The following is a 21,814-nucleotide window of genomic DNA, read 5'->3' as shown; positions in this document are numbered from 1 at the left end:
TGAAGTGAGCAAAAGTCTGATTTATCTAATCAGCATTTGTCTTTGGAAAGGAAAAGAGAGGCAAGGAACTGTAAAGTCATTTTATATTCAAAGACACTGGCACGCACAAGTCACATGCAAAGCTTATTTCGAAAACCAAGCTCTGTACATTGCTTGCAGCACAGCAGCACTCACTGCATAAAGAAAACTAATTAGAGAACACTAGTGCTTGCCAAAGGATATCTAGCCCACATACAAGTTATCCAGGCAAAAGTCAAGACATTTGCTAATTATGACGCTGTTGAGAATATCTTCCCAGCAACGCAAAAGAACAGGCTATTGTTTAACTGTAATATAGGTTCTCTCTTCAGCTGAGTTTTACTGATTCCAGCATTTGTCAGATAAAGTAGAGGGAAAAATGTGAAGCATTTTCAGGAATTCTAGTGACCCCAGGACCAGAGTAGAAATCCATCCCCTTTCTGCTATCTTAGGTGACTCATTTTCTGTAATAGATTATAAAGCCGCTTCCAAGCTACAGTAAACCCACTGAAAAGAAGCGCATCACTTATAGGTTGAACAAAGCATGCAGTTGGAGAGCCACGGTTCTCGTTAAAATGCAATGCCAACAGCCTAAGTAATATTCTCATGGTAACAAGAACGAGCTGTTTTTTCTATCACATGGCCCTTTGATGCTTCCACACATTTCACGTATCAACTAGGCTGCCTCCCAGATCTAATGTCAGCTGCTGCTCCAAGATGACAAGCCAGCATCACCAGGGATGCTACAAACATATTTCTCTCTCTCAAACTATGCCATCTGATATTAAAACCACAGAGCATGAAATACGAACAGAAGCTCTGCAAGTGCCAATGTGTGGCATATCACCGAAAGATCACACACCCGCGCACACAGTTATCTGCATTACACACGGCGGGACGGCTCCAATACCGGAGCTCAGACTGCGCCTATCGCCACGCTGCGGCCTTGAGGTTCTGGGCTACCCCCTTAGAAGATACCACACAGATGCGCCACTGATGCCTCGTGCCTTCCTGATCCTGAGGCGGTCGGACTCCTCTCCGTAACCTTCAAAATTGAGACAGCCCTGAGCGTTTGTCTAAATTACTGTGGCGCCCCAGAATGTCACCTCTAACTCCACTGAGTTGTGAAGGATGCCATCGCAGGTCAGCTTTGTGATTACCTCCTGTGCTGTCTGTGCCAAGAGTATCTTCCACAGTCAAGTGCAGGCTTGCAGGGCTCTGCATACTACACTAGCTTTTTAAACTATTATTCAAGCAACAGAGCAAGATAACCACCTCTGTCTACATTTCTCATTCCTGATATTTCAAGCTTTATCAGTTGTAAGGGAAAATACGCACAAATCCCGGTTCGCAGGGGCTACAGAAAACAAACGCTGCACGTCTGCATTGCGTGAAGCATCCCTTACGTAACCAGCTCACATGCGGGCAATAGGATGAATAACGCAGCGGAAGGACTCAGAAGCTATACAGCGTATCCGTAGGGTGTTTGATAATTGACACATTTACAGATGATACTCCTCTGGAGGCAGATCACTAAACACAAACATACTCTTTTACCTTCTGAAAAGGCTTGCGAAGAGTTGCCGTCTCTCTGATCTGCATTGCAATCTCCACTCTCCTCTTCCATGAAATTGGTTTCCAAGCTAAATTCAGATTCGTGTTTCACATCAGTAAACTCCTCAATTACTCCATAACTTGGGTCACAAGAGGCATCTGCGCCATCAGCCTGCTCCTGGCCAAGAGTCTGCTCTGCTGTCTCTTTAGCTGTGATTTGTTAGAGAGAGAAATGGGTTATACTCTCTTGGAAAAGTTACTATCTGTAGCTACCTCTTGCTAGTTGGGTTGTTCCCTTTATCAATTTTTTTTTCTCCCAATACTCTATCCAAAAAGATAAAAGCGGGCTTTGTATTCTACAGCAAAGAAGACTTTTGGCTAGCATGTCGAATGTTACGTAACACACGACATGTGTTTCTCCAGAGAAAATTACAGAAATAACCTATCCGGGGAATCTAAGTTCTAGTTTTCAAAGACCCCAAATAACTGAAAATAATAAAAAGTTGCCTCCTCTCTCCCAGAATTTCTTAGCAGACTTCATGAATGAGGATGCCACGTCATAAAGGAGGAGGTTTCCTTCCAATTTACGTATTCTTTCCTCTGCCGTGAGGCAAACCTTTCCCTCCTCTCGGTGGCAGCAGCCAAGCCAGCTGCTGTGCGAGAGAACAGCTTGCGTCTCCCATGAGTGGGTGAGAACCCCTGGTATGCGGCTCCATGTGGATTTCCTCTGTGCTGCCGCACAAACAACATCTGAGGAAGCGGCAGTGGGCTGTGTGCCGGAAAATGAGCACAGCTACTCTCTCCCCTACTGAATCCTTCAGCAGCTGCTGCTCCCACCCACACAGAGGCAATGGAGCAACAGAGTCTCCAAGGCAGAAGAGCACCCAGCCAACAAGCCAGGATACACCAGGATCCTGGCTAAAAACCACACCTTATTCAAACTTTCTAACTGAAACAACATTTGCCAAAGCACAGGAAAAGACAAACTACCTTCTTCCAGCTCTGGTACATCATTCTTATCTTCTTCACCTCCATCTGCTTCTCCGGTCTCCTGGGACCCTTCGCTGTCCACTTCTGGCTCACTTTCCCCATCTTCTGATTCACTTTCATCTTCCTCTTCCTCACTCTCAGACTCAGGAGAGGTCTTCAGGGTGGCCAGGAGCTTATGATATACAGAGACCTGTTCCACTTCAGTCTCTGAATCACTTTCTGCACTTGATTTATCAGAATTCTCAGACTGGAAGGGAAAACACGAGTGTAACAGTAACACTCTATTCGGCAGCAGGCAAACCTCTACTTCCCACGTTATGTTTTCCCTCTCCCATCCTACCCTTATGGAGCTGCAATGGAATTTTTCAAAAATCACCATTTCATACAAATAGTTATGCTGGACACCTCCGTTTAGATTCTGAAAGCATCTTGGTAGACTTAGACCAAAGTGCCTCGTTCTGCACTGATTTGACACAGAGCATCACAAAATGTGGTTCTTTCAGTCTCAGCTGAGTGAGTGCATTTGATCTCCACAGACAAGGCACTGAACTGGCACTGGATTTTCCTAAGAAAACCTCACACAGAACAAAAATTATAGAAGGGCACACATACGAGGGACAGAGCCCACTGAAAACGCTTCTGGCTTTCCGGAAGGTGAGTGAAATAGCTGTCAGTTGACAATAGTCCACCAGGGAGTCGGTTAGGTTCGGCTCGGCTGTAAAGCTCTAAGCTTCAAACAAGCCAGACTCGGAGCCGGTTCTGTCCTGGGCACGCAGAAACCAACGACAGCATGCCAGGTTATAGCCAAAGGGATAGTGAAACCAGGAGTATAATCATGGCATCATTTACTCCTTTCTTAGTTCCTTTCAGCCCAAAAAGGAGAAAAAACAGTAAATACAATATAAAATCACAAAATTGCTAAAGGAAACAAACAGACCAGAATAATTATTTTTTTCCACACTGAAATTATGAAATCTATTAATCTGATGATAAAGGGGGTTAACAAATTATGACTGAGGGAAAAGTAAAGCATTGACAATCTGAAGAAGAGGAATGAGCACTAATATATTTCTTCGTTCAACAGAGAACGAAACATCTCAACTTGTGCAACACTACGTTTATTAATATTATTAAAACAACTAAAAGCATGATTTCCTTTTCACTGTGACTAAGGAATATGCAAAAACCACAAGAAGATCTGTGTTATTTCCTGCTGCTTCTGCCCTCTCATGGTATTACAGTTTTCAGGTTACACACTGTAGAGAACAATTGAGAGCCACACAAAAGTTACATTCATTTTTTTTCTCCTAAACACAGGTTTTCTAAAGGGAACAACTTAATCAGCCCGAATAACTTGGTAACGTGAAACGCTAAGTGTTTCACTTCAGTTCAGCGTTTCACTGAACTACACAAAGATGAAAGCAAGAAAGAAATAAAACTATATTACCAGTTCACAGATTTGAGTTGCTTCTGGTCTTCCAGAAACCCTGAGAAGAAAAGCACAGAAATATCTGTCAATGATGTTATACACAGGATGAAAGAGATGAGGTGGAGAAGGAATTGATGAGTTACACAAATCTTAGAGAAGTTAAAAGCAAGCCTAAAACCAAAGCGTCACACAAGTTTCCCCGAGGAAACAGACTTACCCTGAGAGGGCAACCTCTCAGGTCATGCCACACTCCGTATGCGAGGCCTAAGTGCTCAAGCATCACAACTGATCTAGAAGCAAAATGTTTTAAAGCAGAATCTGGCTTTAATCAGAAGATGAGGTGTTGATCAGGGCAAGAGCCTACCTCTACCGCTAAATATTGATCTGTGAAGTGGGGAAGAGACACACGCTACAGGAAAACCAGCGTTAATTAACCAGCGCTGGGACGGCAGCTCTGCAAACAAGGCACCGTACAAGCTGGGCTGAAACTAAACTCGACTCTCCCAAAAAGACGTGGGACAGAGCACCACGGCACAGGGTGAGACACAGGACACCGCTGCCTGCCAGGCCAGGACTCTGCCGTCCACCCAAGCGACGCACGCCAGGAGGGTCCCCCGGAGCACACACGTAACAGACGTTAACGCTACGTGCCTGCTACTAACGGTGTACAACGTTACCCTGAACCGGTGACCTGACAGCGCCTTCCTCTCAGGCTTCTAAGGCTTTACAGCACCATGAAGTCACACCGCACTGGGACCAAGCCGCTCGCTCCTCGCAAGTTCACGCGGGGGTCCAGAAGCACGGTACCGGTTCTGGCAGGCGGACACCCACGGAAGCCGTGGTTCTGGTCACACGAGACCGCCAGCGCTGTACTTTCGCAGCCTTTGCGAGCGCAGAAGCGCGTGTGGCAGCGGGAGAGCTGGCGCCCCGACAAGCGCCGGGACGGGAGCCCGGCTCACGCTGCTCCGCGTCCCACGGCAGCCGCCGGGCTACACGAGAAGACTTTACGACATTTGCTTCAAACAAATCTGAGCCCAGATTTTCTGCTTTCCCTGCTTCTTTCGCGATTCCAGGCTCGCGAGCGGCCGTGCAGAACGCAGGTGCCGCTCCGGCCCTTCCCCCGGAGCCCCGGGAACGCCTGTGCGGGAGCAGCCGCTGCCCAGGCCGGCCTCGGGCCGAGCGGGGCTGTGCGGGCCTGGAGCCCCAGGGCAGCCGGGACAGCGGGTCCCCCGACCGCCCAGCGCTCCCGGCGCAGTCCCCGCGGGAAAGGAGCGGCCCAGCGCGGGTTTGCCCACGGCGCGGGGAAAGCTCCCGCTACGGCCGGCGGCTGCCGGGGCGGTCGGCCGCTCGAAGCCAGCCCCCCGGCACTCACTTGTCATAGAAAGGGTGCTCCTCCCCGAACTCCCTCAGGTGCTTCTTCTGCTTCTTGGTCAGGCTGCGCAGCAGCTCCCGCTCGCCCCGCCGCTTCCCCATGCCGGTACCGGCGCACACCCACGTGGGGCGCTCCACGGCGCTTTACGGCACGCTCCTGGCGCGCCGCTGTCGCGCTGCCGTACGGCGGGACCGGCACCCCGACGCCTCCCGGCGATGGCGGGGGAGGGCGTGGCCTCTTCAGCAGCTGGTCTCAGCCGCGTGCGGAAGGAGAGGCTTGACGTCTCAGATACGCGACCCCGCCATCGTTTCGCTTCTTCAGGTTCCCAGCGCTTGCGTCTGTCTGCGAGGCCGGAGAGCCGTCCCGCCCGCGGGTCGCGCTCCTTTTCGCTTTCTGTAAACCCCCGCAAGACAGAGGAGCCGGGGCCGTCGTCCCACCCGGGCCGCGGGCGGGAGTGTAATTAGGGTGGGCAGAGAGATTTTTGCCCGCGGGGAACACTGCAAACGGCCTGCTCACTCCTCCAGCTACAGCATCTTCCCGGACTGACCTATGACCTGCAGCGCTTTGCTAAAAGCTGCGCGTTTTCTGGGAAAACCTCTACAGTAAGGCCAGGGGACGAGGAAGAAGAGGCCCAGCAAAAGTCCTTAACGTTCAGACTGCTTTAATCTAACAAGTGAACTCAAAAGCTCCAAATGAAGTCACGCTAAGTTCTGCATCCTCTAACATCTGACCACTGAATCATGCCAAACGCTGCCATAAGGGTGCAGTTTAATGCTTGAGCCCGTACGAAGATACAGTTCCCCAGAAACCACCTTACGTGAAGACGCTAAATTCAAACTCGATTCTTTGAAGTTCTTTATATTCCTTTTATCCCCGTGTTTCTGTATGACCTAGCAGAAACTCCTCTGACCTTCAGTAAGGAGGGGTTACGATGCAGGGCTCCAGAGTCTACTGACGCGTTCCCTCCTGTAAAGCATGCACAATAGATTTCAGTTTGTCTCCTGCAGAAACAAGTAGCAGAGCTAAGGCAAAGCAAGATAATTCCAAATAGGATGGAGGCATGGAACGCTTCGGGGAAAAATGGTTTAGCAGCTGGTGATTGTAGCTACTAGTTAGTCTACCTTGACTCGAGGGCACTCATGGATTTGACTGAAGCGAGTAAGCAAGTTAACTGTGCTTCAGTTACACAGAAGCCTCCAGGAGTTACTCCTGTGTGTTGTTAATCCCACTCTCTGGCTGTTCAATAAAACCAGTAAAGCCGACCGACTTTACAGATAAACGCTTCCGGCGTGGAGGAAGTTGTCTTAATCCAGTTCACTGTACTGACCTGGCTTACCGCATGGCCCGCAGAAACCATCCGTGAGTGGCAGTCGCCTGCAGCCCGGTGATACAAATTTCCTCAGTAGGCTCTGTCAAAGCCAACACATTGTGTAACAACATGGACTAAAATAAACTATTTCTGACTACCAGGTTTTTTGTGGCGTTGGCAGCCATGCTCTGCAAGAGGAAAAACATTGCCAAGCCATCCTACCTCTGCCAGAAGCGTGAAAAAAGGAAGTTTATTTGTATGTTGCAATAATTGTTCCTTATTAACTTCTACAAACTGGCACTGGGAGACGGCAGGAAGAGCAGGAGTCTCTGATCAGAGCTGAACCACAAGGGCTCAGGAGCTTTTTGGGGACAGAACTTGGGCACAACCACTAAGGTAGTGAAAGTTGGAAGCCTGTGCATTCATATATGTGTTAAAAAGGGGAAATTACAGGAACTTGGTGGTAGTAAGGATATAGCTTGGATTGTAGTGTTGTTTGTACACTCTTTCAAAAATTCCGGCTATGGTAATATTTCACACTACTTAGAATGAAACTCAACTGCTTTTTAATATTGCCTTAGGAATTAAAAATGCATTAATCTTGGGTTTTTGTGATGCTCTGAATGCCAGCACTTGCTTCTGTGATCATTTATTCACCTTTCTTTTGACAATAACAGGGATGGTTTTCCACGGGCAAAGATTTGGGCCTGTAACTTAATATCTACTGTCCCCCCATTTCCTTCATCCTGACTTCAATTTCACCCTCAAAACCGTTTACACTGCTGGGACCGCTGCCCCCTTTCTGCTCAACTCCTTTCTCCCCACACCATGTGGGAGAAGGATCCTGCTTGGGTAGGATTTGGCATTCAGGATTAAACTGTTCATGAACTACTTAAAACATCGTGTTGCCATTCACAAATGTGTATTAGAAGATGCATTCCCCAGGAGGTTAACTCCTCAGCTTCTCTGTGGTGAGGCATGGGCAGCAAAGTGGCATAGACCTTGATATCCCATAGGATCAGAGAACAACAAAATAATTTTTTAATATTTCCAAACTACAGGCAGGATGCAACATATTCTTCCCAAGGCAGTCAAGAGGAAGTAATGAAAATCCGTTCCATTTGGTCTATATGTTTTGGCCATAGGAGTAACAGCTACAGGTCAACCTCTGCGATCTGTGTTGGAAGCGTTTCTTCTGTGTTACGCAACTGCAGGCACACTAACACGGGCTTGGTAATGACCTGGCAGGCTCGGGCAGTGCTTAGTGCCGTGACACAGGCTTGTACAGATGGGCCCATGTTAAGGCAGTGTTTTTTCCCAGAGAGAGGGAAAACACCTGTGGATGATGGTGGGGGGGCACCCACTGCCCCTGATGGGCCATGGGCAGTGGCACCTGGGGGCTTTACAGCCTGACCAAGCAGTGGGGAAGGGAAAACGCAGGGGGGGAGCACTGAACCTGCTTCCCTGGAGGCTCTCTCCACAGCTTTTCCACAACTCTCTTCTAAATGAAACGCAGTTGCTAATCACTCCCTCGACTTACAAATTTTAAACCAAGTTGCTAGCTGAACTTGTGTTTCTGAAGAAGTGAAATCACATAACTTACACTGGAGCTTCTAGTTGCTAGCATGATAACATATCACCAGCAATGTTCCTCTAACAGATTTTCTATGTGCCGGCGTCTTTGATTCTGGCAATAATATGAGAAAGAAAACCAAGGCAAAAAGCTTGAATTATTTGTAATCTGTTCTGCTGACCTAATTCTGTCAGTAGCCACGATTAAACCCTGTCAGCAGAAGTCTGCTGCTGCTACCTGTGTATCTTCGGTGCTTTTATCTGCGTGACATGTTCCAGAGACACAGGGTTTATAAAAGCTGCTTCCTTTCTTTTAGAGAACTCCGCTAATCTAAACGTAACAGATTCCTTGTTGCTAGCTTATTGCCTTCATTCGTCTTATTTCATTTATTAGTGCAGCACTCACTTTATGCTTTTCTTCATCCCTAGTTTTCTGCTTCTACTTTTGCCTTTTCCCTTGCGAGATGCCATTTTTTCATTTTAATGTATGTTTTTAATTGGAATAAATGTATGGATCACACTCTTCCTATCCAAATGCACAGAGCGCTAAACTTCAAATAATTTTGCCGTTATTTAGGCAGTGTAGGTTACAACATGGATTATAGCATATAGCTTATAAAGTTGAATGCTGATTTATTTACTATATGCTGGTTTGTGGCATATAATAAGAAGAACGAGGCATAACTCTTAAGATACTGGCTTGAAGCAATGTGAAGGGTAAAAGAGGAGTTAATTCCTTCCTTCCTCTCGGTCTATCCTTGCTTAATCTTCTCTGTTGCCTCTTTCTATACATCACTCCTTTCCTGGTAAGAGCTGGCATTTATGCAAAGGCAAGCACCTTGATGTTGTCTTGATGTGCTATTTGCATAAAAGTAGAGAATAACAAGAAAATAAATACCAGTGAAAATTAAAAAAAACAGAGCCATGACCAAATACAGTGTTTGGCAGCTGTTGACTTAAAAAGAAATTTTTACCACAAAACACCCCCAAGCATTCTACTTTCTCACTGGCTACTTAAAACTGAGAGTTCTCTGCACAAGAACATGAGTACCTCTGGAGCTGGCCATTTCAGCAGGCCAGTTCAGCTGCAGGACTATCAGGATGTGGCATGACTTTTTTGGTGAATGAATGACAGCTATTATCTTCTAAAGAATAACGCAATCACCCTTGGAAGCAATCGGAGGTGGTATGCTGACCTATTGAAAAAGCAGAGCATTGCCATATTTAAGGCAACAGATTTTAAAAACTTCTTTATCCCTCTTTCTCTAGCATTAATGATCAACAACATTTTTTACCTACGTATGCAAATTACTTGTTTATTCTTAAGCAAAACTAATTTATCTAAGAACTGAACTGATAGATGCTTTTGTATTAAACATCTGTTCTCAAATAGCCATATTTAGCCTAATATTCTTTTTTGCTGATGGAAACAAAGTTTAGAAACTGCTTTGCTGCTGCCTTTTTTTTTTTGCCAGTGAGAACTGTATGTATTTCAAGTGATGGTGTTGAAAATCAAGCTGCAATTCTTTTGACAATAAAATGGCTGATATGTTTACTGACACTGTAATTCCTTACTCTGTGGTTACTATAATGTATTGTTCATGTCAAAAACACTACAATGAACTTCGTATTCTTTAAAGAACTACCAAGCTCACACGCTGAAAAAAATACAGAATATGAAGAATAAGATAACATCTCTTAAAATTTCAGTCTGTTGAGGTGGGGGGCAGGGAGCATTTTAGAAAGATCCAAAGTACACTGATCACATAAGCTGCCTGAATCCATGTGTTGTCTATAGCAGCATTAGCTTAAAAAAACCTCAAACCCACATTTATGTAGAAGCATATATAATACAGTAGATAAGCTTTGTTGACAACTTGGTAGACATGTGCATTTCAGCTTATATGCCAGAAATGGAAATCTGAATGTGAAGGAAGGGGATGAAGACGTAGCCCTAAACCTTCTATGGACACCCAGAAAAATGGATACATTCTTTTCAGTGTTTCAAACCAGTTCTGCAGTACATCCATGCCCAGTTTGTTGAAAATGGTTTGGAGAGAACATATGAAGCCAGGTTTTCCAAACCTTGATACCCTGCATTGGGACAGGTTATTAAATGTTTGAAAGTGAAGCAGAGGTATAGATTTGAATGAGATGCTAGAGAAGAGAGTAGAGAAATCTGCATTATGACTCTCTGCTTTTGGGTGGGTGCTGATGTTAGGGAAGAATTGGTCAGATGCAAATTGATCCTGTTTAAAATACTAGAATTTGTCTTTCTGCCAACTAGTTACTGAACTAATCTAGGTATAGAACATTGGTTCTATTTTTATGTTCCCTCTTGGATAATACAGAACGATTGTTTTGGTCTGAAAGTTTCATCACTGCATTTGATTTTTTGATGGCAAACTAAACCTTCTGTTCTTTAATTTCTTAGCGCCACAGACTAAAGCAGCTCTAATCAGCTCTAGGTATCTGAAGTAGCTGTACACGTTTGGAGTCTTATTGGTGTTACTCAGTTATGATGTCACTGTGTCTCCATAATGTAGATATTTTAACTTTCTCTAAGCAAAAGGTGAAACTTCTGTACTCTAGTGGCTTAGGGGAAAAGCCCTATGAATATTTTCAATAATTAACATAAAAACCCACCTATTATTTTGAACTGGAAACATATTCTAATAGCGAAGCAAAGAAGAGTTAATATTTATGTGGCAGGAGGGAATGAAAGATGACTGATAATCACGTGCTGATGTACGGAAGACCCTGCATCAGCAGATGTGATACACTGATTGCATGCTTTTTGATGCTATCAAGTGGCATTCTATTTAAGTAGAAAGAAGAAAACATGTACTTTTTATCGATCATGTTTCTTGTAATTCAGTAAATAGCATTTCCAAAAAAAGGTAGTTTTTGTTAAAAGAACTAGGAATTTTGGATTGAACAGTGAGACAGTAACTTCTTTTTCAGAGGGAAGCAAAACCCCAAATCCCATAATGCTGTCCGCTTACCATACAAAAGTAAGTAGAAAAATGTTACAGAAGAGAAACATATGCACTGTGTGCACCTACCCGAATGAATAAACTGCTTGCATTAAAAGGTGGGGTTTTTTAATATTCTTACTGTAAATGAAATACCTGATTCCTTTATCTTGAGGAAACTGGGTCATTGAGTCTATATGGGCATACAGCGGTACACCCATTCCCTGGTGCGCTGATATGCTGTCAGACACACAGATCCTCTGAGGGCCTTAGTGATTTACCGTGGTTGGCTTATGAATGACTGTCAGAAATTTAACTTCCACTTTTCACCACACAAATGGACAAAGGTGAATACTGTTTTTGGGGTTTTTTGTGGAAAACAACCACCCTGAATTTGACAAGACCACAGCAAACTAGTCAGAGGGAAACCTGAGGATCAAATATTTAAACAGGAGCAAGAAATCTCCCCAACTTGTATGACAGGAAAAATATTTTTTAAAGCCAGTTGTGCTATTTTTGTGGCTGGAAAAACATGGAAACTAGAAGAAAGGTGCCATTTCCTAAAGGCGCTTGGTAGGAAAAGCCATGATCAGCATGTGAGGTTCTATTCCCATATTTCTAATGTGAAGGGACAAATACTAGACTCTGCCTGTTTAAGTGCAGTTTGATCTAAGACAATAGCAGACTTGAAACAGTTTAACTACAGCTTTACATTACACAAAGAGCAAAACCTTCTCATGTCACAACTTCCTGGGTAAACGCCCTTCCCTTTGACTTGCTCTATTTCCAGTGCTCCCTGGAATAACAGATAGATAGTAATTGATTTCCTGGCACATGAAATGCAGAGACTGGCAGGAAAGGCTTCGAAAGCAAGAAGCTTGCTGCATAGTCATATTAAAGCTAACATGACAATTACATTGTGGTAGTGGTGTGATTAAGGCTAACTGTGGAAACCAAAATGGGAGTGACACTCCAGGCATATGGCAAATGAACACTGGGTATATAGGAAATGCAGGGTAATTTACACTGTTTCAAAAATATCATTATAAGTAACAGGATTCTGCCACAACTGCCTTTGAGCAGAGCCTTCCTGACAATTTTTAAATGGCTCAAAGAAAAGTAACATAAGTGAATGCTCTGGATTTAGTTTTAGATTATTCTACAAACCTAAAAATGTTATAAACAGCTGTTATATCTTATTTACATAATATATTAGTCTGTATATTTTTTGACACCTAAAGTAGGCAGGGAGCTATCAGTCACAAAGTATTTGTGGAAGGAAATCCACCTCCAGCTTACTGGTAGTGACCAAGGATTTTAAAGATTGAATGGACTTGAAAACTTGTCTATCTTCAGTACCAATATTTAGCACAGCTCCTATGTAGATTGAGACAGTCTAACCACTGATGGAATGAAGAAATTTCACTGTCATATCTGGCAACTGCTTTCATGATACTTTTCTTAGTGTTTGCTACCACTCTGTGGGTTTCTGTAACAGCTTTACATTGGCATCTATTTTCTATGACCCTTGGGAAAGTATTTTCTCATATTGGCAGATAATGCTAGACATCTACCCATACAAGCTTGAGAATAGTCATAAAGCAGTTTTCTAACAGTGAGGAACTGTACTCGAAAAAGCACCATTTTCTTTCTGTTAATGCCAATAGTTTGGGTTGTCTGCCTTTAAATAAGGGAAAACTATCAAATATTTGCTCCTTGGTCGGTCTGTGCTCTTGAGTATTTTCAGTTTGTTTCTATTAAGGGCGTTGTAAAGTGCTCAGTGAGAGTGTGCCAGCAGGATAGAACTGAATAGAGCTATGTGCAAAGGGGTAGAAGGAACTTAATTGGATTTCAGACTGGAGGTCTCTATCCTTAAATGCCATACAGATTAAAAACATATAGTTTTTAATCCATCTTTTCCTTTCATTTAAGTTTTGGATGTCTTACTCATAATAACACAATGCAGCATGCTTAAATACTGATGTTTAAGTGGTATGGAGCATGGCATTTTTATTAACTGCCTCTAAAAAATTTCTGATTGAAAATCAGGTGAGATGGTTAGTAGGTAGAAAGATGACTCAAGACAAGACCTAAACCAATGATTGGAGTGTTGTGTTGGCACTTGCTAAGAAAGGCAGCAGAAGCAGCAGAACTGGAGAAACATGTAGTAGAAGAATGGGAAAAGAAGTAAAGAACAGAAATGGCTCATCCAACAAAACAGTTTATCCAAAGTTTTAGATGTGAGGATAAGGAACATGCTGTGAAAGTCAGAAGCCACATTAGTAGATGGAAAAAGATTACCAGAGTGCATTGCACGGTTATGGTGTTATGCAAATGCATAACTGGAGATAAAGACAAAGATGTTGTGAGGCCTCAGGAAACCCCTAAATGTGAAGGGGAGGACAGAGGAAGTAGGGAAGGATCCCAGTCTTAAAAGGGAGGCAGTTTTGTACAGGGAAAAATAAGGATGAGAAGTGTGGCCTACTGAGGTTAGTAGACAGCAGTGCTGGTAAACATTGGTCTGTAACAGTCAGACTCTGCACAGGTCATTCTGCTTTTTCGGGGTGGAGAAGATCTGTGATGGCAGTTAGCTATGGCTCTGTCAACATAGTTAAGGTCCAGAGATCACTTTACATGTATACTGGCTTTTCCCAACGCATGATGAGGCTGGAAGCAAGAAATTCTCTAATAATATACCTTTCCAAGATCAAGTATCCCTTCTGCCAGGGGGTTGCTTACATGGGTTAATACTTTCTGCAGCTGTCTCCTAAGTCCGTTCCTATTTAGGTCTGATAACTAAAACTCTGGCCCAAATGAAAAGCCACCCTTACTGGCCATTTAGCCAAAACCTGCAGGCTGAGAGTAGAACACCAAAGACAATAAAAGACAACCCCTTAATCTTACCATGCATCAAACCAAGATGTGGAAAGACTTAGTATTGAGCACAGTCACATTTTGATACTGTATACAGCTTGAACTTGGTAGGTGGCTTATGCAAAACTAAAGCATGGAACTAAAGCATGGAAGCATGGCAAATTTGAAGAAAATATAATACAGACTTGAAAGAAGCTGTTCCTCTGAAGCTTTATTTAACCAGGTCAGCTCACCGTTCACAGTTTCTTCCTTCACATTATATAGTGTCTGACATGACTTTAAGAAATGCTATCATGACTGAATACTAGGAATGAGAGAAAGGAATAGCTTGAAATTGAGGAAAGCAAACACCTTGAAGTAAGAACTAGGCAGTGTATCTTCCCATAAGGGCTTTGATTAACTTCCTTTTTTTTTTTTTTTGTGAGACATATTGTACAAAGTGCACAGGCAGCTTCCTTTCTGTCACAAGTGATACCAGCTATATTGACTGCCTTGAAATATCCCTCCTAAAACAGCTTTGGGCCTCTCTACAGCTAGAAAATGCAGACAATCTTCAAGCACAAGCTTGGTTTCTTGTCTTTCAGCTATTTCCCATTAAGATTGTCCATTTTTGTCTGATAATAACACTGGGCTTCTTTTCTTTTGTGACTGTCAAGAGCACTCAAAGCTTTATACAAGTATGATGCAGCCTCTCTGGTTGTTTTGTCCTGTGACCCAGCTGGTTATTGCTTCTGTAAATTCTTTTAATAGCAATTAAATCAAAGCCACTCCCTTAATACTGAAGCAGATTCCTGCAGCTGTGTCCTTCCTGCTAACCTAGTAAAGGTAGAAGTGCTTAATGTAATCTGAAGGTAAAGTCGATGATGGCTTTGCCCCTAGTATTATCTCCTTTGATTCACGATGAACTAACCTTCAAAGCAGTTGAGCACTCTTTTGCTATTTGTACTGGTTTTCCCCCTCTAAGCATAAGTAGTGTCCAGCTAGACTGGGTTTACACAATAACCAACCCAATCACTTTAGAAAAAGGCCATGCCTTTCCCTGTAGTGAACTAAAACAATTCATGCAGTTTGCGCTATCCACAATGACACTTTCTAGTATCCATTCGCTTTGCAACATGGTTCTACAAGCACTTCATTTAAGTTAGAGACATAAACCTGTGGAAGTCCCAGATTTGTACTGGGACCACTGTCATCTTCTGTTAGCAAGCAGTTGCTAAGACTGGACATGAACCTATTGGAACTGTAGGAGCCTAGAAGTCTCACTATGCCTCAACAACCTCTAAGATTGCGGGTTTTGACTTACTACAAGTTAATGTGCAAGCTGTATGTACATGTGGGATTCAGTTACTTCAAAGAAGCTAGAGGAAAAAATGTGTAACAATCTGGCAAACGCAAAGTGGATTTTGCAAGTATGGCACAATTCGGAAGCTATTTAGTATCAAAAGGAGATTCAGAATTTTTATATATAACCATAATTCTTGGTCACAGAGTACAAACTTCTTCACTTTATAGCTGTTCAGTCTACATGTACTGGAGTTATGATCACGAATAACCCGATGAAACAAGAGTTTATGTAATTACTTTATAAGAGAACTTTTATTTAACAGCAGACTGTCTCAGTAAATTAGGTTGATAGAAGCAACTAATTTCAGCACTAATGGAGCCAAGTACCTGGTGAGTTCATGACCTGACTTCAGTTTCTTCTACTTGAGGTAGTGTATCCCAGACCGGTTCCTGAATGTGTTCAGGTATTTTCTCTATCTTAGTCTAAAAGGAAAGCAAAGCAACCGTTTATTATACCAACTAGTTAACATCTAACTGCTTTGCTTTATTTATTCTGGTTTATCTATCAGATTAAAAATGCCACCTAGTGGCGTTTTCAAGCCATACAGCCTTTTTACCATGTTAGTACTTTGGAAAATGTTCCTTCCACACTACACACATTTCCTCTGCTGATTGACTGAAGACTGAGTAGTTATTGGTACTTGCATCAGGACTTAAGTCTTGTAACAGTTAATAATGTGAGATGGAAACTTACCTTTCTTACTTCCATGGCAACCCCTTCAGGTAAGTTTCGTTGAACATACTCCAAGTAAACTGCAGCAGTACTGCTTGTTAGATATTTTAACTAAAACAGAAGTAATGTTTTTTTAATGAACTACTATTAATAATACTTCAAACAGAATACAAGAAAATGAGTTTGCCCTAGCTTCTCTAGTTCTTGCCATGGGACCAAACATCTTACAGGAAGGCAACTTCCATAATACTGAACAGAGGCAGTTGAACTTATGCACAATTCTTATGCAAGTAATTATTTCACTCCACAGAACTGTGCATACTGCCTGTGATCACGTGCATTGACTATGATGGAAGTGGTGGATCGTAACACTGCTAGTATCAGATGAAATTAAGGACAGGTTATACAAGAGTTAGCAGCTTTTGTATACTCTCAAAGTTCAAGCTTGTTATAAATCCTGCACCTTCAGAATTCCACTGAATTCTTGATTTTCTAGTCTCTCCTGGATAGCAAAAACAGCACTTATGGTCTGTGGGCAGCCATTGTTCTGCACTAATGTCTGGGGACTTAAAGTGAAGTCCCATTTTGCTAAGCACTGTACAAATATACAGTAAGACGCCCAGGAGCCACAAAATGCTGGCAGTAAACCTTTCTTCTAAGAAATTCAACCACAGCTGCATTCTAAACCATACAGAAGTCTGTGTCATCAGCCACAGAGCTAGTGGTTTTTATACGCTTCCTTTCTTCTATTTCCCCCACGCAGTTTTAGTTTGCCACATGATGTTGCATAGGGCAAAAGTATGCGTGTTCAAAGACATCAGACAAACTCACAAAGAACAGTACCCTTAGTAACTGGTAATGACAATGATTTAGCTGTATTTTCTTCCCTTCCTGAGAAAGCTCCTATTCCCCTGATTCTTGGAAACCAAGAGCATAAAACATATAAAGATAACCCTCAATTCTACCACAATTTTAATCATTCTTTCAGCTGTTAAGATAGTGGTAAAAATCAGCTTTTAATCCAAAAATTATGTAGGCTGTACATTCAGAATAACTTGTGTTACATTTGATGTGCATAAGTCAGTTGTTTTCTGCTATTCCCTGCACTCTCCTCCCAAACCCAAGTAAGTAGGAAGTTTGCGTTCAGTCTTGAACTAACATCTATTAACACCTTTGAACTGTGCACCTAGAACATACTTTTTTTTTTTTTACATCTTCCTTACCTCCAAACACATGTAATGTGTTCTCATTTCATACTGAACTCTGTGCTTCTTGTAAATGTGTACAGATTTTAAAAGTGTCAATCGTTCTATCTTCTTTGGAGGTTTATGTCTGAACAAAGCAAAAAAAAAAAGAAAATTTCATTTTATATTAAGGATGCTAATGCAAACTATCTGAAAGATTATGCTGAAATCTGTGTTCTTATTTCACATTTAGAAGATCTACAAGGAAGTACTGAACATTGGTACAGTAGATTATTAACCCACATGGGCATGGTTAATACTCAGGTATTAACCAGCATTAGTTCAGGGAAGCTAGAGACAACTGTACTTAGCATACTGTCAGTATCCTTCATGTAGTTAAAATGCACTTCTATTATGGCAGTGTTGAGTGTAGAACTACTCCTGCTTTCTCATCCCATCTAAGAAGTGTTAGATTTATAAGCTGAGGAAAAAAAGTCAGATTACACCTGTTTCTTCTGAGGGAGAAGAAAAGAAAAAAAAAAAGAAAATGCTTCCAAGTACAGAATCTAAATTACAGCAGGTGACATAAGCAGCATCTGACACCACATCACTATACAAATTAGTTACTTACACATTTTCAACAGAGATGCCAAGTTCTTTAGCTGCAAGCACTGCAAAATATTCATAGCTGTCCAACACAGCTTTATCGTGGCCTTTAACTAAAAGGGACAATCTCTTATACAGTGTTTCTGGCTCATCTGAAATAGATACCTGCATTTTTAAAGGAAGGACAACAGTTACCACTCCATGTTCTCCTTAATTAATGCATGCACTGCATATTTTCTTAGCCTGTGCACCCCCCATTTGTAAAAGAAAAACACACAGTCTGTTAACTGCTTACATCAGGAAAGGCAAGGGCATGAAGAGATACCAAACTTCTGAACACTTAGGTAAAATTTCTTGATCAGAAAATGAAAGGGAACGCCAGATAAATAGAAGCAAAATACTAACAAAGGCAAGAATGAAACTTATTGTTAAAACAAGTCTGGAGCAGCGATATTTGTATTTTAAATAGTAGTGTGACAATACCTGAAATTCTCAGACTTCGCTTGGGTATGGACAGTAGCTAGAACATCGTAGACAGTAACCAAAATTCTCACTTTACTAAGTCAGTTATAAGGCTACTTTAAACATAGTAGGCTTCCCCAGGCATATTATCCTTTCTGTCTGTCCAGGTACAAATTTATGACTTTCAGTTAGGGCTTCAATTTCTGATGGCCTGGGCTCACTGATCATCTGAAAAGCCTTGATGTGTCCAGGAAGCATTGATTTTCCCATAGGTTTACTCCCAGGCAGTTTAGCACAGTAAATCCACTATGTACCAGACATGGCGAGAAGGCTGGGTATGCACTGTGGATCTAATACTGCCTGTAAGATTTTGGCTTGCTTGCATGTATTATATAGACCAAACACGTGTTTCTGAAGTCCTAGTCAAAATCAAGGCACTCGGATTCTAAAGGCAAGATATCCCACCATGTGTCTTCATAAACTTCCCACCTCCTCAGCCCTGGGCTCCCAGCTTCCCAGCCAGAGACAAAGGCCTTGGGCTGGCTAAGCTGCTGCAGGCACCGAACTGAACGTGGCAAAAAAAGGTAATATTTCATAGAGTTACAGCTGCATAGAGGAGTACAGTGACTAAGAGGCAACTGTGAGCTACAGAAATCTCCCTAAACAAAAAACCAACCAAACAAAAAACCCTCAAATACCAATAACCTCAACTGTTTCCTTCTCCATGACAAATCTGACATCATTAAGACACAACTCAAAGAAGCTGCAATAAAGGACTTCAAGTTTTTCTGTACACTCTCTTTGTTACTAAGACAATACACGAAATACAATTCTATGAAACACTTACCAAAGGATTAGTCTTAGCTTCCTGTGTATCAACATGGGATCCAGCCAACCGCGCTCCCATCAAGTTGGAGTTTCTAAAAATGTGGTAATGGGGAGAGCATAAAATAAGTTGTTAAAGTTGGACTTTTTAGGGAGTATGGAGGAGAAGTGGAAAGGAGGTCCTTTTATACTTACGGAGGTAAACACTGCTTTTGCGTAATTCTGCTTGCATAATTGACAGGAAAAGCTGATCCCTGTATAAAACAAATAGGTTATGGGTTTTTTTTCCCCAAACCAGAAAGTAGCCAGTTAATAAGATTTATTAAAGGTTACTTTTTTGCACACCAGAGCATAACACATTCCTAGGCAGTGATTTGCCAAACCAGAAAGTTTGCTCTCTTGGAAAACACAGGAAAAACAGGAGCATGGAAATGTATTTTAATATACAATAGCACCTAAAAAAAGGAACATATTAAGGGAACAATATAACAGTAGGCACCTATTATTAACCAGGCACCTGAACAGCAATCACAAAGCATTTGTTTAGCAGAAAAATTTATTTTGTGTGGCATCAGATACCATTTCTGTATATTTTGTCTTTAGTTTGACTTTCATAGTACAGTATCTATTAGTTTCATCAAGAGACAAGCCTAAGTAGGACTTGCTGTTGTAAAAAACAATTGAAAACAGTATCCTATAAATGCAAAAATCAATGAATTTAACTTGAAATTTCCTGTTTTTTCAGCAAAAAGTTCCTTGTGATTTTGAACACTTGTTGTTTTGAAGATAATATTTAAATAGAAATACTTCTAACAAGTAAACACACCATATTTAAAAGATAGCATGATTTTTCTGTGTTAAAAAGGGACTACAACTGTTAATCAAGATGTAACTTACTGGCTTTCATACTAGAATAATCACTGCCTTCTGAATGTTATGTGGCTTCTAGCTTCCTTCCACTAATTCTCAATTTGGCAAAGTTATAGACTACTTGAGGGGAAAAAAAACCCAAACCAAACCAAACACCAGAACGGAACCAGAACTCTCACTTGCTTAAGAGAGACTCAGGGCTGCAGCGGAATGCTGAAGCAAAATTAGGTACTTAGCCAGCCCCTCGATACTCTTATTTAACAGGTGCTGGAGTCATAGCTTTAAGAGAGAAGACCGATACCCCCAACACATTAGTTATGTAGGTGACCGTGTAATCAAAACATCAGAAAACAGCCAGAATTGAGACTTTTCCAGGTAATCTTAATTCAGTCGCTCATCGATATGCATAACTATATGATGCTATTAGATCCCTAACCTTCTCCAGTATACACTATATATTAATTACAGATCAGCAGTGAATGAAGCTGTTTTCTGCAGTAATTCTGCCTCGTTTGCTATTTATCCTACAAATTCTGCATCCAATAAGGAAGATGATCACAGGAAGAGGCAAGAGAGTTTCCTGTTTACAAAGCTGACTGTTGGAGAGTACGGCTGAATGTCTCTCCTTAAGCAAGCCTTTCAAATCCAGATGTTCACAGACTAGCACCAGTGTTACATTCTTAAGTGCATGACACAATAAGCAAAAGTTACATTAAAAGCTTCCTTCATTTTCATTTAAGTATACTTGATGTGCTCTTGCTAATGGCCATCATGGAAGGTGGAAAAGACACTCAGACTACAACATAACAGAAGTCAATTTCCTGTGTGAACCAAGGCCTTGCACAAAACAAAATTACCCCTCTCCTAATACAAAATAGCCTTTATTTTGTTTGGCTGAGAGATTCTGTAGTACTTAGAAGAAGACAGATGCCTGAAAGGTAAGCAAGTCCAGAACACAGCACATACACAGAAAAGGCAAGTTTAGGGCTTCAGAAAACGACTAGGAAACCCCAAACATCAAGTTTTCTCATCTTGAGAGAAAGCAATCACTAGAAGTCAAAAGCAGCAGAAAACATCGGGAGTGTAAAAAGCTTTCCTGTTTTTTTTACGTTATAACTTCAAGATTTGAAATTTTAAGACTAGAAACAGGCTTGGCACATGACCTCCAAATCCAAGTAATCTATTCTTCATCAACCCTCACAGAGTAACCGCAGCAAAAACAGGGCTGTAAAGAAGAGTTTTGAGGACCCGCTAAGCCGATGACGGCAGGCAGAGACACAGCCTCACTTTGCAAAGCCCCAACCCTCCCGTAGCCAAAAAGAAGCCACTTGCGATTTCCCATGCCCGCGGGAGCCCATCGAGAAGGCAGGCCAGCTCCAGTACAGCTCGGACCGGGGACGCCGGGGTTTAGCACAGCGCCGAGCACCGGCCCTGAGCTCCCTTTTTCCTCTCCCCTCAGGAGTGAAGACGCCGAAGGAAAGGAGGAGAAGGAGAAGAACGGGAATCACCCATCCCCTCTCCCGCCACACACTCCACCTGACACAGGCTCCGCCACAGCCACCGCGCCGCCATCTTGTCTCCGCCCCAACCCGCCGACCATCACCTCACGACCCGGAAGGAGAAGATCAGCTTCATCCGCCACCTCCCCAAAAGCCCAGGGGACCTAAGAGCGCCCCCGCCGCCATGGCGGAACAAGCACCCCCGGTGAGGCGGAGGCACTGCGGTACTGTAGGGGCAGGGCTGCACTGCGGGTGGGG

General features: G+C 42.6%; 2 protein-coding genes across 6 annotated transcripts in view; both read right to left on the bottom strand.

The window, feature by feature from the left end:
• Positions 1 to 5,491, bottom strand: part of UTP25 (UTP25 small subunit processome component) — a 15,629-nt gene extending 10,138 nt beyond the window's left edge. For both annotated transcript variants that reach the window (XM_054822032.1, XM_054822033.1), the window contains exons 1-4: positions 5,364 to 5,491; positions 4,010 to 4,049; positions 2,563 to 2,809; positions 1,576 to 1,782 (exon numbers count right to left, since the gene is read on the bottom strand). In XM_054822032.1, the coding sequence (XP_054678007.1) occupies positions 1,576 to 1,782; positions 2,563 to 2,809; positions 4,010 to 4,049; positions 5,364 to 5,464 (595 nt within the window). In that variant the 5' untranslated portion in view covers positions 5,465 to 5,491. The remainder of the gene's footprint in view (positions 1 to 1,575; positions 1,783 to 2,562; positions 2,810 to 4,009; positions 4,050 to 5,363) is intronic.
• On the bottom strand, positions 4,031 to 21,814 carry MRPS10 (mitochondrial ribosomal protein S10). 4 transcript variants are annotated; one of them, XM_054822041.1, is made up of 8 exons: positions 21,594 to 21,814; positions 19,383 to 19,441; positions 19,210 to 19,282; positions 17,926 to 18,065; positions 17,334 to 17,442; positions 16,132 to 16,221; positions 15,765 to 15,860; positions 4,031 to 4,049 (listed from the first exon to the last, which is right to left on the bottom strand). In XM_054822041.1, exons 1-7 carry the CDS (start codon positions 21,627 to 21,629, stop codon positions 15,774 to 15,776), a joined length of 594 nt encoding a protein of 197 aa, XP_054678016.1. In that variant the 5' UTR covers positions 21,630 to 21,814; the 3' UTR covers positions 4,031 to 4,049; positions 15,765 to 15,773. The 4 variants fall into 4 exon arrangements, with proteins under 4 accessions (XP_054678016.1, XP_054678015.1, XP_054678014.1 ...); XM_054822040.1 differs by lacking the exon at positions 4,031 to 4,049 and adding an exon at positions 6,072 to 6,329; XM_054822039.1 differs by lacking the exon at positions 4,031 to 4,049 and adding an exon at positions 9,149 to 9,440.

Source organism: Grus americana, chromosome 3 (assembly GCF_028858705.1).
Source record: "Grus americana isolate bGruAme1 chromosome 3, bGruAme1.mat, whole genome shotgun sequence".
Lineage (NCBI taxonomy): Eukaryota > Metazoa > Chordata > Aves > Gruiformes > Gruidae > Grus > Grus americana.
Note: the sequence above shows the minus strand (reverse complement) of the source record. Positions and strands in the feature narration are given on the sequence as shown.